Source organism: Suricata suricatta, chromosome 9 (genome assembly GCF_006229205.1).
Source record: "Suricata suricatta isolate VVHF042 chromosome 9, meerkat_22Aug2017_6uvM2_HiC, whole genome shotgun sequence".
Taxonomy (NCBI): domain Eukaryota; kingdom Metazoa; phylum Chordata; class Mammalia; order Carnivora; family Herpestidae; genus Suricata; species Suricata suricatta.
The window spans coordinates 45,169,534-45,188,950 of NC_043708.1; the positions used below are offsets into that span (position 1 = coordinate 45,169,534).

Here is a 19,417-nt window from a genome sequence, read left to right on the forward strand (position 1 = left end):
ATAGCTTTTTCATTTGTATTCTCTCTATGAAAAATTGTGAAGTGAGGGAGTCTGTGTTTTACTCCTGTATTTTGTCTTTCTAATGTTTTTGCTTCCACTGTTGACTTTGTCTTCTACTTACTTCTGGTGCTGGTGCTCTGAAGTTGTCATCTATTATTTACTCTAGGCCTCCTTCCAAAAAGAATTAAGGGCTCCAGATAATAAAAAGCACAAATACAATAAAGTTCTTAAAACAAGAAAAAGAGTTAAGCCATAAAACAGGAGGGAATAATTATGTGGAATATTTAGAAAATACTGTAGTTTATCATACAACTTAACCCTAAGCAATCTGGCAGCAATTGGAAAGAAAGTTGGAAGTTTTTGCCAGCTTATCATCATTGTATAATAAATGGCAACATAAAAGTTATGATGCTAACACATCCACAGAGAAAACGTTTCTGATTGTAAATGCTGAGAGGGATTTTTCTTTTCTTTTTTTTTTTTTTTTTTGAGAGACAGAGTGAGGCAGCTCGAGCAGGGGAGGGTCAGAGAGAGAGAGAGATACAAAATCTGAAGTAGGCTCCAGGCTCTGAGCTGTCAGCACAGAGCCCAACGCGGGGCTCGAACCCACGAACCGTGAGGTCATGACCTGAGCTGAAGCCGGACGCTTAACCGACTGAGCCACCCAGGCACCCCTCATATATTTTTTAATGTAAGAAATCAGCACAGGGAATAGTCTACTATATGATAATTCTGTACAAATGATAAGATTTGTAATTATCTCTCAATACAAGTCAAAAGTATAGTGTTAAACTATATAGATACTGTTCTGGTGTGCCAGAATGATGTAATCTGGAGATGATGCTTTTATATTATTTCACTATATTGATTGTTCTCAGACTTTTCAGTCAGGTATATCTCTTTTGTTGTTGTTGTTGTTTTTGTTTTTTGCAGATGTCCAGATGATAGTTACTGGACTTTCACCATCTACTGAATGAGAAAATGTGTAACAAAAAAGGCTACTATGGATTTATTAACATTTTATGTACATTTACATTTTACTCATAAAGTTAACTACTGAGCACTTATTTTATATCAGATACTGATTTATTCATGTGGGTTCTAATGATTTAAACATTAATATAATGTGAATTCCATGAGGGCTAAAATGTCTCCTTTGTCCATTGTTGTATCTGCCAGATCTCTCTACTTTTTTTTCTTCTGTAATTAATAGTATGTTGTGGGGATAGAATTTAAGACTTTGTAAATGTCCTGTTTCTCATTATACTTTTGCACTCCAGTTTTAGAAACCATTGCCTGAAAGAGCTATACCTATGATGGGTGCCCAGGGGAAAATTTCTACCTCCTTATTCCTTCTATGTACATACTAAAATAGTTTTCCTACTACTGTAAGAGCTTTTCCTTCTCATTTGTTTGTTTTTCAGTATGGACACCTGAGTTCTTACTTTATTCAGTGGGTTATAATCAGTTACAATCATTCGTTAAAGTGTCAGATTTGGTTAGTGGGAGCCCCTTCAATCTGACTCCTGTGCCCTTTTGACATGTCTCCATCATTCTTCTAATATGTCCTTTTGGCTTAAGATGTTCTGAGTTTCATTTGTGAAGTCAGCTATTTCTCCAAGAGTCTAGGTTCCTTTTAGTGGGACATTGAATTCAGAAACCAAGATCTAGGGATAAGGAGTGCTTGTAGTTACTAGAGTATTTGTGTTTCTCAACCCTTATTGACAGAGCTGAAAAATAAGTGTATGTGTCATAGTATGTGTATATATGTGCACGTATAAATGTAACTATTCAATAAAATGTGGTAGTGGGAAAACAGTATTGATAAACTACTGTATTTATTTTATGCAGTTAAAGCATGTTTATAGTTACACAACTAAATATTGTAACTAATATTACATCCCAAATATATTTGTGATTTAAAAACCTTTTTATTTAGATTAACTGATTATTGTTTTATACTTGGAGTCACAGTATATTCTGACATATACTCCTTTTCACCAAGGACAATATGCTCTGTTTTAAATGTTCAGAGGAAAATTGACAGTCTGGTTTAGTAGAAATGGATATGTTCCTACAGTCTTAAATGCTTCCATTATGAGCAAGTAGATTTGCAAAGAGCCTTTTAAGAAACATATTCATGAGTAGAGAGAATTCTGTGTGAGGAAATTATGTGGAAATTTAAGTGTAATTTTCCACTATTCTTTACCAAAAACGAAAAGCTGAAACAGGTTCCGTTATGTCATTGGTTTAGATAATGATCATCATTCACTGATGAGAATTTAGCTCTGTTTTTAGAAATGAAAGTATAGGTACTCAGTCTTTTCCAGTTTTTTCATATGAACCTTTTCTGCTTTGCTGTAACACAGGCTATAGAAAGTATTTTCTGTGATAGTAATAGTTTCTCATTAAATTCATGGTTATAAGTAGCTCTGAATGCTGCCTACTGGCTGGCTGTACCACTTAAGTAAATTGACTTTCCTGCAGTGTTTCTCGGTCTTGTGGGAAGTATGCATCCTTTTAGAGAACATAACCTTGTGGTTACCTGATGCAGGAGTGCTGATGCTCACACCAGGGATACCTTCGTGACTGCTAAGGAACAGATCTTTTGGGTTCGGCATGTCCAGAGCACGAGGTGCTTTATGACTCAATTCTTCCATCATTAATTTTCTGTTTGAACTGCCATGAACCTTCCTTGTAGTGAACTATCATTTGGTTTTCAGTTGGCAAGAATGCATCATTTATATAAGTTTAATCTCTGCTCTTTTCTCATTAGTCTACAAGTATTTCATTCAGACTTGTTTCTTGGTTATAAGATAGTCATTAACATGATCCAGAATATATGATTACTTACGACACTGTATTCAGAAAGCTACAGAAATAATAGTTTTTTAATAGTTTGTTTATTTTTGAGACTGAGAGAGACAGAGCATGAGTGGGAGAGGGGCAGAGAGAGAGGGAGACATAGAATCTCAAATAGGCTCCAGGCTCTGAGCTGTCCGCACACAACCTGATGCAGAGCTCTAACTCACGAACCACAAGATCATTACTTGAGCAGAAGTCACACGCTTAACCAAATCAGCCACCCAGGCACCCCCAGAAATAATAATTTTTAAATATCCTAACAAATGAGAAAAGACTAACACATAAATTAATCAAGGTTCAAAAGTAACAAAAACACATTACAGAAAATGCGGGAAATGAAAAAGACACAAATCCCTCATAATTGCAGAATCCTAACAAGGCACTGTTAAAGGATTAGAATTTCTCATCTTCTATTTTTTCTGTGCATATAGGCACTTGTAGATTTTGTAATCTAAAATGTGCATATTATTTCACATATCTGCTTCTCTTTCCAGACTATATATAAGGCAACTGTCTCTATCCACCTTAGGGTGTAAATTAAAACGCAACAAGTATTTATTCAGTAACTCTCTATGATTAAAGTGCTGTAAATCTGATAAATTACATTTGGAGTATATTTGTTTAGGGAACCATAATTCCATTACATCAATTTACATTTCTATAGTAATCAATTGTCATAAAAAGTACACAGACTTTAGAACCACTCAGTGGTTCTAAATAAGATCTACCTGTAAATATTTATCTTTATAGTTAATTGATAATAAAGCACAATCATTTATAAATCTGTCCATCAGTTGAATAGCACACATAATTTTAAAGGTTTCAGACTTTTGTCTATGTATTTACAGCAAAAGAAGATTTCACTGAAGCGGCAGACTACCTAAGAGGATGTGTTATCACTGGAATTTATTCTGAAGAAGATGCTTTGATACTGTAAGTTTATTGGTCTTCTAATTTTAGAGAGGAAGAAGTTTCCAAAATAATATACTGCTAGTTTTTACACAGTTGAAGGAAAATAGGGCAGCAACATAACTAATTTTGATTTTTGATTAAATTTTTAATTTCCTTCTAAGAAGATCTGGGCAGTAACATCTGGCTATTTAGAATTCTTAGATATTCTTTTGCTTTAGGCTAGAGCCCCTACAGGGGCAACCTTGAATCCATAATACTTTATCTTCCTATAAAAAATTTTTCCTCTTTGGGTTCTATTGTCTGCAACTTTGGTTCTTTGGAAGTGTCATAGTTTTGAGGGACTTTCACTTCTTGAGTGTCTGGGTTTTGATTTGCCACCAACGTGTATATAAAAATGAGATTTTCCCCATATTTCTCTCTGAGTTTTAGGTGATGTGACTGTACCTGACCATTCTACCTAATTTTAAGTTATTGCTCTTTTTGCTTTATTGAACTACCAAATATTTCACTTGTTTCAAAATGAAGGACTGAACTGAACATTTGGAGATTATTACATATATAATACATACAGTAAAACATATATATCACATTCTGCATTTATGGCTTGTTTTCAGGTCCAGATGGAGTTGGTAAGGCACCCCCCACTCCAGTTTATCTTGCTTATTCCTAATTGTGTATTCCTGTGTATTCCTAAATGTGATTTCTGAGCTTAAATATTTCATCGTGAACACTGGTGACATATACTTTTGAAGATCAAGCTCCATTTCCATCCATGAAATCACTGACTTTTGAAAAGTAAACACTGATCTCCAGATCTTTAGGAAATAAGAGACCTGTTCACCTGATACATGGACAGTCACCCATTATCTTCTGTTCTGTTGCTGTCATTGTGCATTTAGCTATGATCCAAAGAGCTAGATCAGCAGTTTTCTGAGATGTTTTATTTGTAACCAATTGATCAGCTTATAATATTATGTCTATACTTTGTTCTAGCATCAGTTAAGATTTTATATCCTATAAATGTGACTACTTCACTGGTAGTTTCACACAAATCATTTCTTTCTGTTTAGTGATTTCCCTTTAGGTTTAGTTAGCAAAAGTACTGGTAAGAAGGAGCAGATTTGGGCTGTGTTACAGTGGGCAGAGCGTAGACTTTGTATCTGGGGCACCTCAGATATAAAACCTATCTGCAATTTATCACTCTCTGAGTCCTGGTTTTCTCATCTATAAAATGAGGGTGATAGTGGTTTACATTATAGGGCTGTTCTGTGGGTTAAATGAAAACTAAAGGCACCTATAAGAGTGCCTGGCAAATAGTAGGTTTCTAATAACCTACTTGTCTCCTTGCTCAGCAGTATGGTGAGCAGTCCAAAAACATTGAGAGCCATTCAGTATGTTCCTAATACTATTTAGACATTTTCTTGAGGAACATAGTCTAGAAAAAAAATAAGCTGTCTAGATAATTATGTGTTGCTTACTTTTAATCTAGGTTGTCAAAGCTCCTAAATTTCCTCAGACAGCCTCACATAGAAGATAAATTTGCCTGTAAATTGAGTTCACTTCTTTCTTAGTAGTAGGACTTCTCATTTGCTGGCTCTTGATCTGACTTCTTGGCATAATTGTTTTTGATGACTTGCTATATTTTATGAGAAACTTTAATACTGCATTTCTCTACAGGTCAAATAAATATGCAGCAACACTTCCCGCTCTGCTGCTGGCCAGACACAAAGAGGGCGAAGTAGAGAGCATTCCATTAGCTAACTCCCGTGCGCAAGACATAGTTCAAATAGTAACAAATGCATTACTGGAGACATTTGTGAGTATATTTTATAATAAGGATGTTATTTGAAATAGAGAATTTAGATGAGTTAGAAATAGTATATTTTAGGGGTGCCTGGGTGGCTCAGTCAGTTAAGCGTCCGACTTCGGCTCAGGTCATGATCTCACGATTTGTGGGTTCGAGCCCCACATCGGGCTCTGTGTTGACCGCTAGCTCAGAGCCTGGAGCCTGTCTTCAGATCCTGTGACTCCTTCTCTCTCTGACCCTCCCTGCTCACACTGTCTCTCTCTCTCTCTCTCTCTCTCTCTCTCAAAAATAAATGAAAACATTACAAATAATTTTAAAAAATAGTATGTTTTAATACCCAGTTTTCCAGCTTTTGTTGGCAGAGGGCATGATGTTTTATGAGCTGCAGATTCAGTGGGTTGCTCTGTTTTGTTCACTTATTATGAATATAGTTTCTGTAGTCCACTGCCAAACACTTGCATATTTTTGGATTATTTTTGCATTGTGGAGATTTGTGTAGCTGATGGCCAGTTGAAAGAAGTACTCAATCTAGGCTGAAACTTGGTATAAAGCTCATGGGTTCTGGAGAGAGAGTCAGACTGCCTAGGTGCAAATCCTCGCTTGTTTCCTTACTGGCTCTTTCTTAACTTCTCTGTGCCCCACTTTCCACATGTGTAAAATGCAGGTGGTAGTAGCACTTTCTGCAGAGACTTATTGTGAGGACCAAATGAGACACATGTACAGTGTTTTGGGTAGTGTTTGGCCACTGGTAAACATTAAACCGTTGTTAGCTAGCATCCTTACATAAGAATTCAGTTTTAGAACAAAATAGTGTCTTATGAAAGGCCTTTTCCATTGCTTCCTTTGAAAATAGTGGAATCAAGGACATAACAGTTTTAACATGCATTTCTTTATTTTAGTTGTTTTTGCATTTACATTAAACATAGCTATAATATAACAAATATATGCTCTTCTATATTTCTAAAGTGACATAAACATAATCAGCAATAAATAATGAATATCCTCCTGTTATGTTTCTTGCCATGATAATGTTTTATATTTTAGGCTTAAATTAATGACTGTAGCCCTTAGTAAGTCTCTTTGTGACATTGGTTCTCTTCCCTCTCCTCCCCTATTAAAATTACAGGTTATAATTAGTCAAATCATTAATATTTTCATGATGTAGTTTTCCAAGTTATTAAAGTAACATTTTTGCCTTTAATCACATATTAAATAAAAATTTCTTTAAAAATTTTTTTAATGTTTTTAATTTATTTTTGGAGAGACAGAGAGAGACAGCACGAACAGGGAAGGGTCACAGAGAGAGGGAGGTACAGAATCTGAAGCAGGCTCCAGGCTCTGAGCTAGCTGTCAGCACAGAGTCCAACGCGGGGCTTGAACCCACAAACCGTGAGATCATGACATGAGCTGAAGCTGGATGCTTATCCAACTGAGCCACCCAGGTGCCCCAAATATTTCTTCAGCCATAAACATAGTGTAATTTTTTTGGAATTATTATAAGCCTCTACCTTTTTGTCCCAGAAAACTATGAAAGAAAATTTGGAATCAATTGTAACCTCATTAACCAAATTTAAATTGGAGAAAATATTTTCCCAAACTTAAAAAAAAATTTCATGTGTATATATGTGATTGTCTTTTTATCTTGAGATAGTTCCATCAAGAAATGAAAATGCACATATTGGTTTTTTAGTATCTACATAATATTCTGTTTTACTAAAAAACTACAATTTATTTAATTTCCTGTTGATGAATATTTGTCTTTAGTTTTTTTACTCAGGGACCAACCTCAAGGATAATCTTTGGGTGTTTCCATGATTACATAATCATGGTAAATTCACAGAATTTGAATTGCTAGTCCAAAGGGCATTTACATGTTTAAGGCTGCTGATACTTATTCCTATTTAGTACAAGAAGAAATTTCAACATTTTACTCTTTCTTCTTTGCCTAACTGATATATAAAAATTGGTATCTTTTTTTTTGTAAGATTATATTCTTTATGGCTGAAAAAGTTTGGGAAAACTTAACAGCTATCAGAATCTGTTTATTTTTAAGACGCATGTGATAAGCATTGTGGCAGCATTTCAGTCTACAATGTTTTGGTTTGTAGTGTTCAACTAAAAACTGAACAGCTATAATAAAAATTGTTTTGCTTTTAGTTGGTGACCTTTCCATAAATTTAAAAACCCTCAAGTGGTTATTAAATTTCTTAAAGCTGCTCTGTGTTGGAGATTTAAATAAGAGTATGTAGCAGCCAGGCCAGCTGCAAGCTCATCTCCTGGCCTGCACTTAAGTCCTAGAAAGACTTTGGTTTCTTCATCTGGACAGGGAAGAGGACTGGATGACTAGACAGTAAACACTTTTTATATGGCATGATGAACCTGATGAAAAATTAGGCCAGGGAAATAATGCCCAAATCTGAAAAACATGGTACTTAACTACATAAGTAATGATCTATCCAAGGCTGTCACATTTAAACATACTTCTGAACAAATAGTTCTAGCACTTTTCTCATACACTGAGTTCCTTTTTTATGGTTTTATTATGCATAAATTACAGCTTCTTGTATACTCAAATAGCCAAAGGACACCTTCCGGTTACCACATTTGATGATCTTTCCTATAAGTAGCAGCCAAAACTATTGACAATGCTTTTCCTTCTCAGAATTCTCTTTTCCTCTGGCTTTTGCATTTCCAGATACCTCCTTCAACCCTCTGGCCACTCTAAAATTACATCTTCAACCCCTTTTTCTTCTTTTGCTGTTCTTTCTTTGGGAAATTTTATCCATACCCATTAATTTCTACCATCATTATACCAGCTGATGATTCCTCCATCTGAGTTTCTGATCTTTTCTCCTAAACTCACAGAACTCTTGGACTTTCTTCCTTGAAATGTATCACCTGTGTGTCCTTTCACAAATGTGTATTCTAGTTAGTCAGCTTTCTAAAACAGGCCTAACCATGTCACTCATTTGATAGAAGATCTCAGTATTCCTGAGAGCTAGAAAACCTATCAAGGCATTTTACCATCTGGTCCTACAGCCACATTTGCCTCTTGCATGCCTAAGCCTGGCATATTTCACTCCTACTATTACCAGATGGCATGTGTGCCTTCACACCTCTCTGCCCGTCCCCACGATGCTCCCTATATCTGGAATCCTGGCTCTGGCACATACCTTCTTCTGTCAAGATCTTGTTTTTTGCCTGAGGCCAGATCAAATATCACTTCTGAAATCGTCCATGAGCTTCTCTACTTTGTTTTCTGGCTTAATTTTATTGTCACACAGTACTTGTTTCTTGGATCACAGCAGTTTGTATACCTGTCTCCTCTAAAGTATGAGCTCTCTGAGGGCAGGGAAAGTATCTTAGTTCTTTTCGATCCAGTATCCAGCATCTCGAACCTTGTAGTTCAAGTGGCTCTATCTCCTCTAATGTTTCAAATCTGTTCAGAGTGAGAAGATCTGCTGGCCTGATGAGATTTGCCAATTTTAGGAAAGGGTGTAACTCATATAGAAGATGAAAGATAACAGTTAATATCAGAAGAAAACATAGGGAAATTTGGAGAAGAGGGAATCTAAGATCAAAGTCATGAAAGAGGAACATGTAAGAAGGGGATTTTGAGTGTGTAGGAGAATTAGAAGAAAAATGAGACTTGGCAGAGGAAAAAGTGGCTTTGAGAACTAAATAAGGAAACGTACATACCAGAGCCTGGTATTTGAGCTTAAACCAAAAAGAAATGAAATAAGACTCATATTTTTATTTGTTTAAACCTGTTTTTTGGTAACATTCATTATGCTAAAATCTGTAATATTCAAACAAAATAAGATTAAGTAATCATAGACGTTGAAAGATTGCACCTTTGAAGCTCAGCATTTTTATCAAAAATTTTGTGTTAGATACTATAAGGGTTTTGTTTGTCAGATGTCTACTAATCTGCTCCAGATTTTAGCATAAGAAATTATTAGAAGTGTTACATCCTTGTAAAACAGGGAGCTTGTTTAAGTTATTCTGAAATTTGTTCTTTTTTAAAATAACTCATTAAGATAAAGTGGGCTTAGGGGCGCCTGGGTGGCTCAGTCAGTTAATCCTCCGACTTCGGCTCAGGTCAGATCTCACATTCGTGGGTTCGAGCCCCGCATCAGGCTCTGTGCTGACAGCTAGCTCAGAGCCTGGAGCCTGCTTCCGGTTCTGTGTCTCCTTCTCTCTCTGCCCCTCCCCCTCTCATGCTCTGTCTCTCTCTGTGTCAAAAATAAATAAAACATTAAAAAAAAATTTAAAAGATAAAGTGGGCTTAAATAAAAGGCTCTTGAGGGGCACCTGGGTGGCTCAGCCAGTTAAGCGTCTGACTTTGGCTCAGGTTATGATCTGGCGGTTTGTGGGTTTGAGCCCCTCATGAGGCTCTGTGCTGACAGCTCAGAGCCTGGGGACTGCTTCAGATTCTGTATGTGTGTCTCTCTCTCTCTCTATACCCCCCCTTACTCTCCCTCCCACACTCTGTCTCTCCCCCAAAAATAAACATTAAAAAAAATTTAAAAATTAAAAGCTCTTGATAGTCACAGGTTTAGTCAGTAATGCAAAATCTCCACTTAGAATATGTTTTAATTACATTTTACAAACTAACCTTGAATGAGGGATTTGAACATTATTTTCTATTTTATGCCTTATTTTCCATAGTTTGTTTTAAGTTTTTTTTAACATATGCTTTATTTTCCATCATTTACAATAGAGTAGTTACAATGACATTCCAAACAGAAAAGCACAGTAAAAAATCAAAACCCCAACTTCTATTTCATGTAATAAGACTTATACAGCAATTAGAAGGTAAGTAACAACTAGTTAATCACCTAATTTCACAGCTATCTGAAGTGGCAATCGTTATATAGCAGCTTATCTATGATACATTCAAGAGACATGATACAATTTATTACTTGCCCATAAGCTACAACACAGCCTGCTTAATACCTTTCCTTAAATTCCACCTCTATACTACAATATGCTTGAGGTCCATGCAAAAAAGTAGCTACCTTTCATATAGGAAATGGATGATTAAGTCTTTGGTGTTGTAAGAGCAACTTCATTTAAACATAACCACCCCCACCACCAAAAAAAGAAGAGGAAAAAAAAGTAACGAAAATAATAAGGGAAAAACCCAAGACACACTTCCTAGGGGAAAAAAACAGCATGTAATTTCTGTCTCTGACGGAATGTATTAAATAAGCAAACACCACCAACAAGCAACACAAGTACTACAATGTAAAAATTTTTTTTCTTTTTTTGAACAGCCAGAAATCACTGTGAAAAACCTTCCCATTTATTTAAGACTTCAGAAACCATTATTTATTCTATTCAGTGATGGCAGCATAAATCCTCAGTATAAAAAAGCAATATTGACGCTGGTACAAGAGAAACACTTGGATTCACTTACCCCTTGCTGGTTAAATCTGTAAGTATTTTTTAATTTTTAATATGCAAAAAGTAAGAAACTGTAATTACCACATTTTCATTAGGTAATGAAACTAACTACCTTTGGAGCTAATATTATGGGACCAGTGTATATGTTATCATGGTGTTTTAGTAACGAAAAGATGACCTTGTTTTAGATTAAAAAAATAATTGTAGAAAATAATTCATTTTGTTGAGTGGGATTTTTTTCAGGTCCATTGTGGTGTAATTGACAAAACTTTAAGATATTTAAAGTGTACATTGTGGTGATTTGATGTGTGTATATGTTGTGTAAGGACTCCTCCATCTAATTAACATATTCATTACCACAAACATTTAAAAATGTGTATATATGTAGAATTTTCAGGGGGTACTAAGATCTAAGTTCTATTGTCTTAGCAAATTTCAGTTATGTAGTATTATCAACTGTAGTCACCATGTTCTACATGAGATCCTTACACCTTATTCATCTTACAGCTGAAAGTTTGTTCCTTTTCCCATCCTCTTCCTATGTCCCGCAACCCCCAGTCCCCAGCAGTCACTTTTCTTGTTTCTGGCAGTTTGACTATTTTTAGATTTTTCTTTCACATAAGTGTTACCATGCAGTATTTGTCTTTGTCTGTTGGGCTTATTTCACCTGGTGTAATGCCCTCAGAGGCCATCCATGTTGCAACAAATGCAGGATTTTCTTTCTCATGGCTGAATAATTTTCCATTATATACGTTCATTTGTTGACACTTAGTTTGTTTCTGTGTCTTGGCTGTTGCATATAATGCTGCAGTAAACATGGGAGTGTATGTATCTCTTCACTGTCTTGTTTTTATCTCCTTTGGATACATACCCAAGAAGTAGGATTGCCAGATCATATGGTAGTTCTATTTTCAATTTTTTGAGGAACCTCTATGCTGTTTTCCACAGTGGCTGCACCAATATACATTCCTACCACCAAAAGATGCCCTTTTGTTCATGTCCTCACCAATATTATCTTTTTTTCTTTGATACTAGCCATTTTAACAGGTGATATCTCATTGTAGATTTGGTTTGCATTTTCCTAATGATTAGTTATGTTGAACATCTTTTCATGTACCTTTTGGCCATCCGTATGTCTTCTTTATAAAAATGTCTATTCAGTTCTTCTGCCCATTTTTAATTGGATTATTTGTGGTTTTTGCTGTTATGAGTTCTTTAGTTATTTTGGATATTCACACCTTATTAGATAGGTGATTTGCAAATATTTTCTCTCATTCCAAAGGTTACCTTCTCTTTTAGTTGATGGTTTCCTTTGTCTGTAGAAGATTTTGAGAACGAGTGACTGGGGGAAAGAGAATCTTAAGTGAGCTCCATGCTCAGCACCGAGCCTGACATGGGGCTCAGGCCCTTGACCCTGGGATCATGACCTGAGCCCAGATCAGGTGTCGGAAGCTCAATCAGCTGAGCCACCCAGGTGCCCCACATGCGGAAGCTTTTTAATTTGATGTAGTCCCACTTGTTTATTTTATTTTTGTTGCCTTTGCTTTGGTGTCCTACAGATTTTTAGTAGTAGTAATTTTTCTGATTTTAAAAGTAATTTGGGTGCCTGGGTGGCTCAAGTCATGATCTCGTGGTTTGTGAGACTGAGCCCACCATCAAGCTCTGTGCTGACAGTGTGAAGCCTTCGTGGAATTCTCTTTGTCTCTCTCTGCCCCCACCTCACTTGTGCTCACTCTCTTTCAAAATAAACTTAAAAAAAAAAAGTAATTGATGTCCACTGAGGAAAATTTGGCAAATACAGAAAAATAAACATTGTGTACTTTGGCATTTTTCTTCAGTTCTTTTAATATTTTTATATTCTTTTATTTGAGAGTGTGAGTGTACATTTAATGTCTGTGAACACAGTTCACATATATACACTATCCATTGTTCAAATGCATCAGATGAAAAGTTCATTTTTAATTTATTTGAAAAATTACAAGCATGAGGAAGTGTACATTTGATTTCAGTGAACTCTTAACAGTCTACTGCTTAAGACAAAATTTTCCCAGGGTAATTATCTTTGTAGGTATCTCAGAGTAAAACAGTATTTTCTATAATGTGAAATGTGATGTTTTAGGAAAGCTCGACATCTTTTGAAAGAGAGAGGAGAGAGAGAGAGAGAGAGAGAGAGAGACAGAGCTGTGGGAGAGGGGCATATAGGAGGAGACCTAAAAGCTGAAGCAGGTTCCAGGCTCTGAGCTGTCAGCACAGAGTCTGATATGGGGCTCAAACTGATGCTCAACCAACTGAGCCACCAGGCTCCCCTAAAAAATTTTTTTTTAATGTTTATTTGCTTTTGAGAGAGAGACAGAGTGCTAGCAGGGGAGGGGCAGAGAGAGAGAGAATCTGAAGCAAGTACCAGGCTCTGAGTTGTAAGCACAGAGCCTAATACACAGGCCAGACTAAAGAACTGTGAGATCATGATCCAAGCCAGAGTTGGACACTTGACCTACTGAGCCACCCAAGTACCCCAGGAAAGCTGGGTATCTTAAAAGTTTTGGTTTCCGTGTTTAATTATAACTTTAAAAAATATTTTTAATTTGAAATAAATTTTTTTTCTGAGGAAAAACAATTTTATTTGGAGTAGTTATTAGTATTTTATAGTTTGTAAGCATTTAATTTTTGAGTTGACATGTGATCACATGGTTCCTTTGGGAGGAACCTCTTGATTATATCAAACCTAAATTGATCACTGAACTATGACTGGCTTTCATGAAAATATGACTGGCTGCCTTTTTTTCTAAGAGAAACAGAGTGCCCATGTTAAAAGAAACTCATTAAGAATCTGATTACTAATAACATAGTTGTAGACCTCTTAGTTTTCAGGACATCTTTTTATAAACTTAATGATGGGATACTATATTTAAAGTATATTTAAAGTTTAATATTCTGTAAATTATTTTCATAATTATAGAAAGAAATACTAACATATTCAATTGCTCCTTTTGTAGAAAGAATACTCCTGTGGGAAGAGTAATCTTGCAGACATATTTTGATGCTCTGCCTCCACTTCCTTGTATTGTTGTGGTGAATCTGCATTCAGGGGGCCAAGTATTTGTATTTCCTGCAGAACAGGCTATCACCGAACAAAACATTTTATCGTGGCTTAAGAAGTTAGAAGCAGGACTTGAGAGTCATATCAGTAAGTTTTCTGTTTTTAATACACAAAGTTCTATATTTTCATAGATTTTAAAACTTGAATTATAGCTAATGAATGCTAGAATTAATTGAATTGTAATGTTTATAAGTATCCTAAATATTAATATGTTGATAGAATTTTCCATGGGGCAGTCTTTATTGTGGTATTTATTACTCCCAGAAAATAAGTAAAATTAAGTTTAATGATAGTAACTAACATTTATTGAATGCTTAATTGTGTCTATTAATTGGTGTCTATCGCAATGCTAAGTGATTAAGAGTCATAGGAAGTACTGTTACTCTACAAGAGTAAGGTAACTATTCAAAGCCACATAATTAACCAGTAAATGAGGATGCTTAGATTCCAACCAGCATCTCTTTTAGTCCAGAGCCAGAATTTTGAACCACAGAAAAATAGATCTGGGTTGAGAATTTCTGATGCTGGATCATGATATGCCATAGTCTCCACTTTTCTAATATATATGTGGATTTATATCTATGGTACAGATGTATATATTTACAATTTTGGCAACAGGCCTGTTGCTGTAATTTAACATGTAATAGCCTAGATCATTAGCATATCGAGGAAATAGTGTGAAATTTGATGTAATGAAAAATCTTCTAAGATACTTTACAAGGATTTTGTTATTGGATACCAGATAAACTATTATTTTTTGTTCAATGACAGAGTCCTGAAATGGGGGGGGGGGGGAGTGTTTATATAAATATGCACGTATATGCATATACACACACAGTTCTTATGTACAAACTCCAATTCAGTGTTATATTGTCACTCAGCCTTGCATAGTGTGAATCTATCATTATGTATATTTGTGTATATGTAATCAGATGACTCATTTATTCTAAGTGTCAATCATTGCAGCACACCTGTTTTTCCTAGGTAGTCTGCTTCATTTCTGTTATGCAGGCAGTTTTAACTACATTGTTATGTTTAAACAGCCTATGGATGATATTTTTATATTGAAATATAATTCACATACCATAAAATTCATCCTTTTAAAGTATAGAATTCAGTAGTTTTAGTATATTCACAAGGTTGTCCAACCATTACCACTATTGAATTCTAGAACATTTCCATCACCCCAAGAAAGAGACCCCCTACCTATTAGCAGTCACTCCCTCTTCCTCCTTCTTTCCAATTCCTGGCAACCTACTAATATATTTTCTGTCTCTGGAGACTTGTCATTCTGGACATTTTATATAACTGGAATCATATAACACATGGCCTTTGCGTCTGGCTTTTTCACTTAGTATAGGTTTTCAAGGATCATTGAGGTTATAACATGAATCAGTATTTCATTCCTTTTTATGGATGAATATTTCATTGTATGGATATACCACATTTGTTTATCCATCAATTGGACATTTGGGTTTTCTCCACTTTTTGGTTATTATGAATAATGCTACTATGAATATTCCTGCATGTTTTTGTATCTCTCCTTATGCCAGTACCACCTTCTCTTGAATACTGCAGGTTGGAGGTGCCTGGGTGGCTCAGTCAGTTAAGCATCTGACTCTTGATTTTGGCCCAGTCATGATCTCATGGTTCCTGAGTTTGAGCTCTGTGTTGGGGTCTGTGCTAACAGTATGGAGCCTGCTTGGGATTCTCTTTCTCCCTTGCTCTCAGCCCCTCTCCTGCTTGTCCACATGCCCTCTTTCAAAATAAACAAACTTAAAAAAAAAACTTGAATACTGCAGCTTTGCAATAGGTTTAAATAGGGAAATTTGATTCCTCCTCAAGATAATTTTGGCTATGCTAGGTGCTTCTAGATGATATTTTAAAAATAAAGTATTTTACTGTTCTTATTTTTGAGAGAGTGCGAGTGTGTGAATGGGGGAGGGGCATAGAGAGAGGGAGGCAGGGGATCCAAAGTGAACTCTGTGCTGAGAGCAGAGAGCCCAGCGTGGGGCTCGAACTCACAAACCATGAGATCATGACCTGAGATGAAGTTGGGCACTTGACTGACTAAGTCACAACCTAGGAGGCGTGGGGGTATGGATTAAAACAGTAATGGGTATTAAGGGCACTTGTGATGAGCACTGGGTGTTAAATATAAGTGATGAATCACTAAATTCTTCTAAAACTAATATCACACTATATGTTAAGTAACTGGAATGTAAATAAAAACTTGAATCTAAAAAAAAACTATAAAAAAGAACCCATCAGACCTGAAGAATACAATTGAAATGAAAAAAAATGTTAGAGGGAATCAAAGTAGATTACAAAATGCAAAGCATGGATGGAAGACCGGGTGGTGCAAATCATTCAAGCTGAAAAACAGAAGGAAAAAAATAATTAAAATGAGGAGAGTGTAATAGACCTCTGAGACAACATCAAGCAGACTAATGTTTACATTACGGAGACATAGGAGGTTTGAAGGAGAAAGGGGCAGAAATCATTTGAAGAAATTAATAGCTGAAAACTCCCCTAACCTGGGGAAGGAAATAGACATGCAGATCTAGACATGCAGACACAGAGAGCTCTAAGTGAATCCAAAGAGGTCCACATTAACACACATAACCATTAAAATGACAATTATTAAGGATCAAGACAGAATCTTAAAAGCAGCCAAAGAAAATCAGCTAGTCTAATGGACATTCCCTTGTGTGTAACTCTCAGCTGATTTTTCATCTTAAACTCTGCAGGCCAGAAGGGAATAGCATGATACAGTCAAAGTGCTGAAGGAAAACCTTATAACTCAGAATACTTTACTTGGCAAGGTTATCATTCATTACTGAAGGAAAGATAAAGAATTTGCTAGACAAATATTAAAGGAGTTCATCACCAGTAAACCAGCCTTACAAGGAATATTAAACAGATTTAAATGGAAAAGAAAAGGCCATAACTAGAAGGAAATTATGAAAGGAAAAAAATCTCACTGTTATAAGCAGACATGAAAATAGTAGATCAGTCACTTATTACCAGTATGAAGATTAAAAGACAAAAGTAGTCAAATCTGCTGTCTCTAAAATTATTAGTTAATGGATACACAAAAAGATGCATAATATGACACCAAAAACATAAAACTTTGGGGCAGGAGAAACTAGTAAAACTAGTGCTTTTAGAATGTTTTTGAACTAAAGTGACCATCAATTTAAAATGGACTACTTTACATAGTGTGTTTTATATGAACCACATGGCAACCACAAACCAAAAATCTATAATAGGTACTCAAAAAATAAGGAGAAAGGAATCCAAACATTACAGAAAGTCATCAAATCACAAGGAAAGAGGACAAGAGAATAAAGGAATAGATTGGAACTACAAAAACAGCCAGAAAAATGAGAAAAAGAAAAAGGAGCTGGAAAAAGAACAAAACCCAAAGTTATAGAAGGAAGGAAGTAATCAAGGTTAGAGTGGAAATAAATGAAACAGAGACTTAAAAATTAGTAGAAAAGATCAATGAAACTAAGGTTTGATTCTTTAGAAAGATAAGCAAAAGTGATAGACCTTTAGCCAGACTCATCAAGAGGGAAAAAAAAAAAAAAAGAGGACTCAGATACCCTCAGGATGAAAGAGAAGGTATAACACCACAGAAATACAAAGGATTATAAGAAACTATCATGAAAAATTATATGCTAAATAATTTGACAATCTAGAGGAAATGGATAAATTCCTAGAAACTTACAAACTTCCACGACCAAATCAGGAAAAAATAGAAAGTCTGAATAAACTAATTACTTCTACCAACATTGAATCAGTAATAAACAAAAAAAATTTCTTTAAAAGACTTCTAACAAACAAAAGTTCTATACCAGATGGTTTCACAGGTGAATTCTACCAAAAATAAAGAATTAACACCTATCCTTCTCAAAGTATACCAAAAGTCTAAGAAAAAAGAATTCTTCCACATTTATTCTATAAAGCCACCATTACCCTAATACCAAAATCAGACAAAGATGCTACAGAAAAAGAAAATTACAGTCCAATATCCCTGATGAACATAGATGAAAAAATCCTTAACTAAATATTAGCAAAATTAATTTAAAATATATTGAAAGGATCATTCAGCAAAGTTAAATGTGATTTATTTCAGGGATGCAAGGATGGTTCAGTATTTGCAAATCAATCACAGGGTATACCACATTAGCAAAATGAAAGATAAAAATTATATAATCATCTCAATAGATGCAGAAAAAGCATTTGATAAAATTCAATGTCTGTTCATGATATGAACTCTCAAGAAAATGAGGTATGTACCTCAATATAATAAACGCCATATACATCAAAACGACACCTAACATCATACTCAATGATAAAAGGTTGAAAGCTTTTCCCCTTAAGATAAGGAACAAGAAAAGATGTCCATCCACTCTCACCACTTTTTTAGCCATAGCCGTCAGACAAGAAAAAAATTAAAAGGCGTTCAAATTGATAAGTGGAAGTAAAACTGTCATTATTTACAGGTGACCTGATACCATATATAGAAAATCCTAAAAACTCCACCAAAAACTATTAGAACTGATAAATGAATTCAGTAAAGATGGAGGATACAAAGTTAATATTCAGAAATCTGTTATGTTTCTACACACTAATTATGAACTAGCAGAAAGAGAAATTAAGCAAATAGTCTATTTACATCTCCATCAAAAAAATAAAATATCCAGGAATAAATTTAACCAAGGAAGTGAAAGACCTGTACTCTGAAGACATTGATGAAAGAAATTGAAGACAGCAAATGAAAAGATGTATCATGATCCTGGATTGGAGGAATTAATATTATTAATATGTCCATACTACCCAAAGCAATCAACAGATTCAATGGAGTCCTTATCAGATTACCAATAGTATTTTCACAGAACTAGAAAAAATAATCCTAAAATTTGTATGCAACCACAAAAGACAGCCAAAGCAATCTTGAGAAAGAGCAAAGCTAGAGGTATCACAATATCAGGTTTCAAACAATATTACAAAGCTATATTAATCAAAACAGAATGGTATTGGTACAAAAACGCACACATGGTTTAATGGATCAGAAGACAGAGCCCAAAAATAAACCCACTTTTATATAGTGAATTAATATGCAGCAAATGAGACCAGAATATACAATGGGGAAAAGACAGTTTCTTCAATAAATTGTGTTAGTAATGGTGGATCACTTTCTTATACTGTATACAAAAATAAACTTAAAATGGGTTAAAGACCTAAATGTAAGAACTGAAATCATAAAACTCCTAAATGAAAGCATAGGTAGGGGCATCTGGGTGGCTCAGTCAGTTACA

The 19,417-nt window shown here is 35.2% G+C and overlaps 1 protein-coding gene across 4 annotated transcripts in view; it reads left to right on the plus strand.

The window, feature by feature from the left end:
* The window catches only part of TXNDC16 (thioredoxin domain containing 16), a 130,392-nt gene that overhangs the window by 98,916 nt on the left and 12,059 nt on the right, over positions 1–19,417 (plus strand). For all 4 annotated transcript variants that reach the window (XM_029952356.1, XM_029952355.1, XM_029952358.1 and 1 more), the window contains 4 exons: positions 3,714–3,798; positions 5,455–5,593; positions 10,864–11,024; positions 13,987–14,177. In XM_029952356.1, coding sequence (XP_029808216.1) covers positions 3,714–3,798; positions 5,455–5,593; positions 10,864–11,024; positions 13,987–14,177 — 576 coding nt within the window. The remainder of the gene's footprint in view (positions 1–3,713; positions 3,799–5,454; positions 5,594–10,863; positions 11,025–13,986; positions 14,178–19,417) is intronic.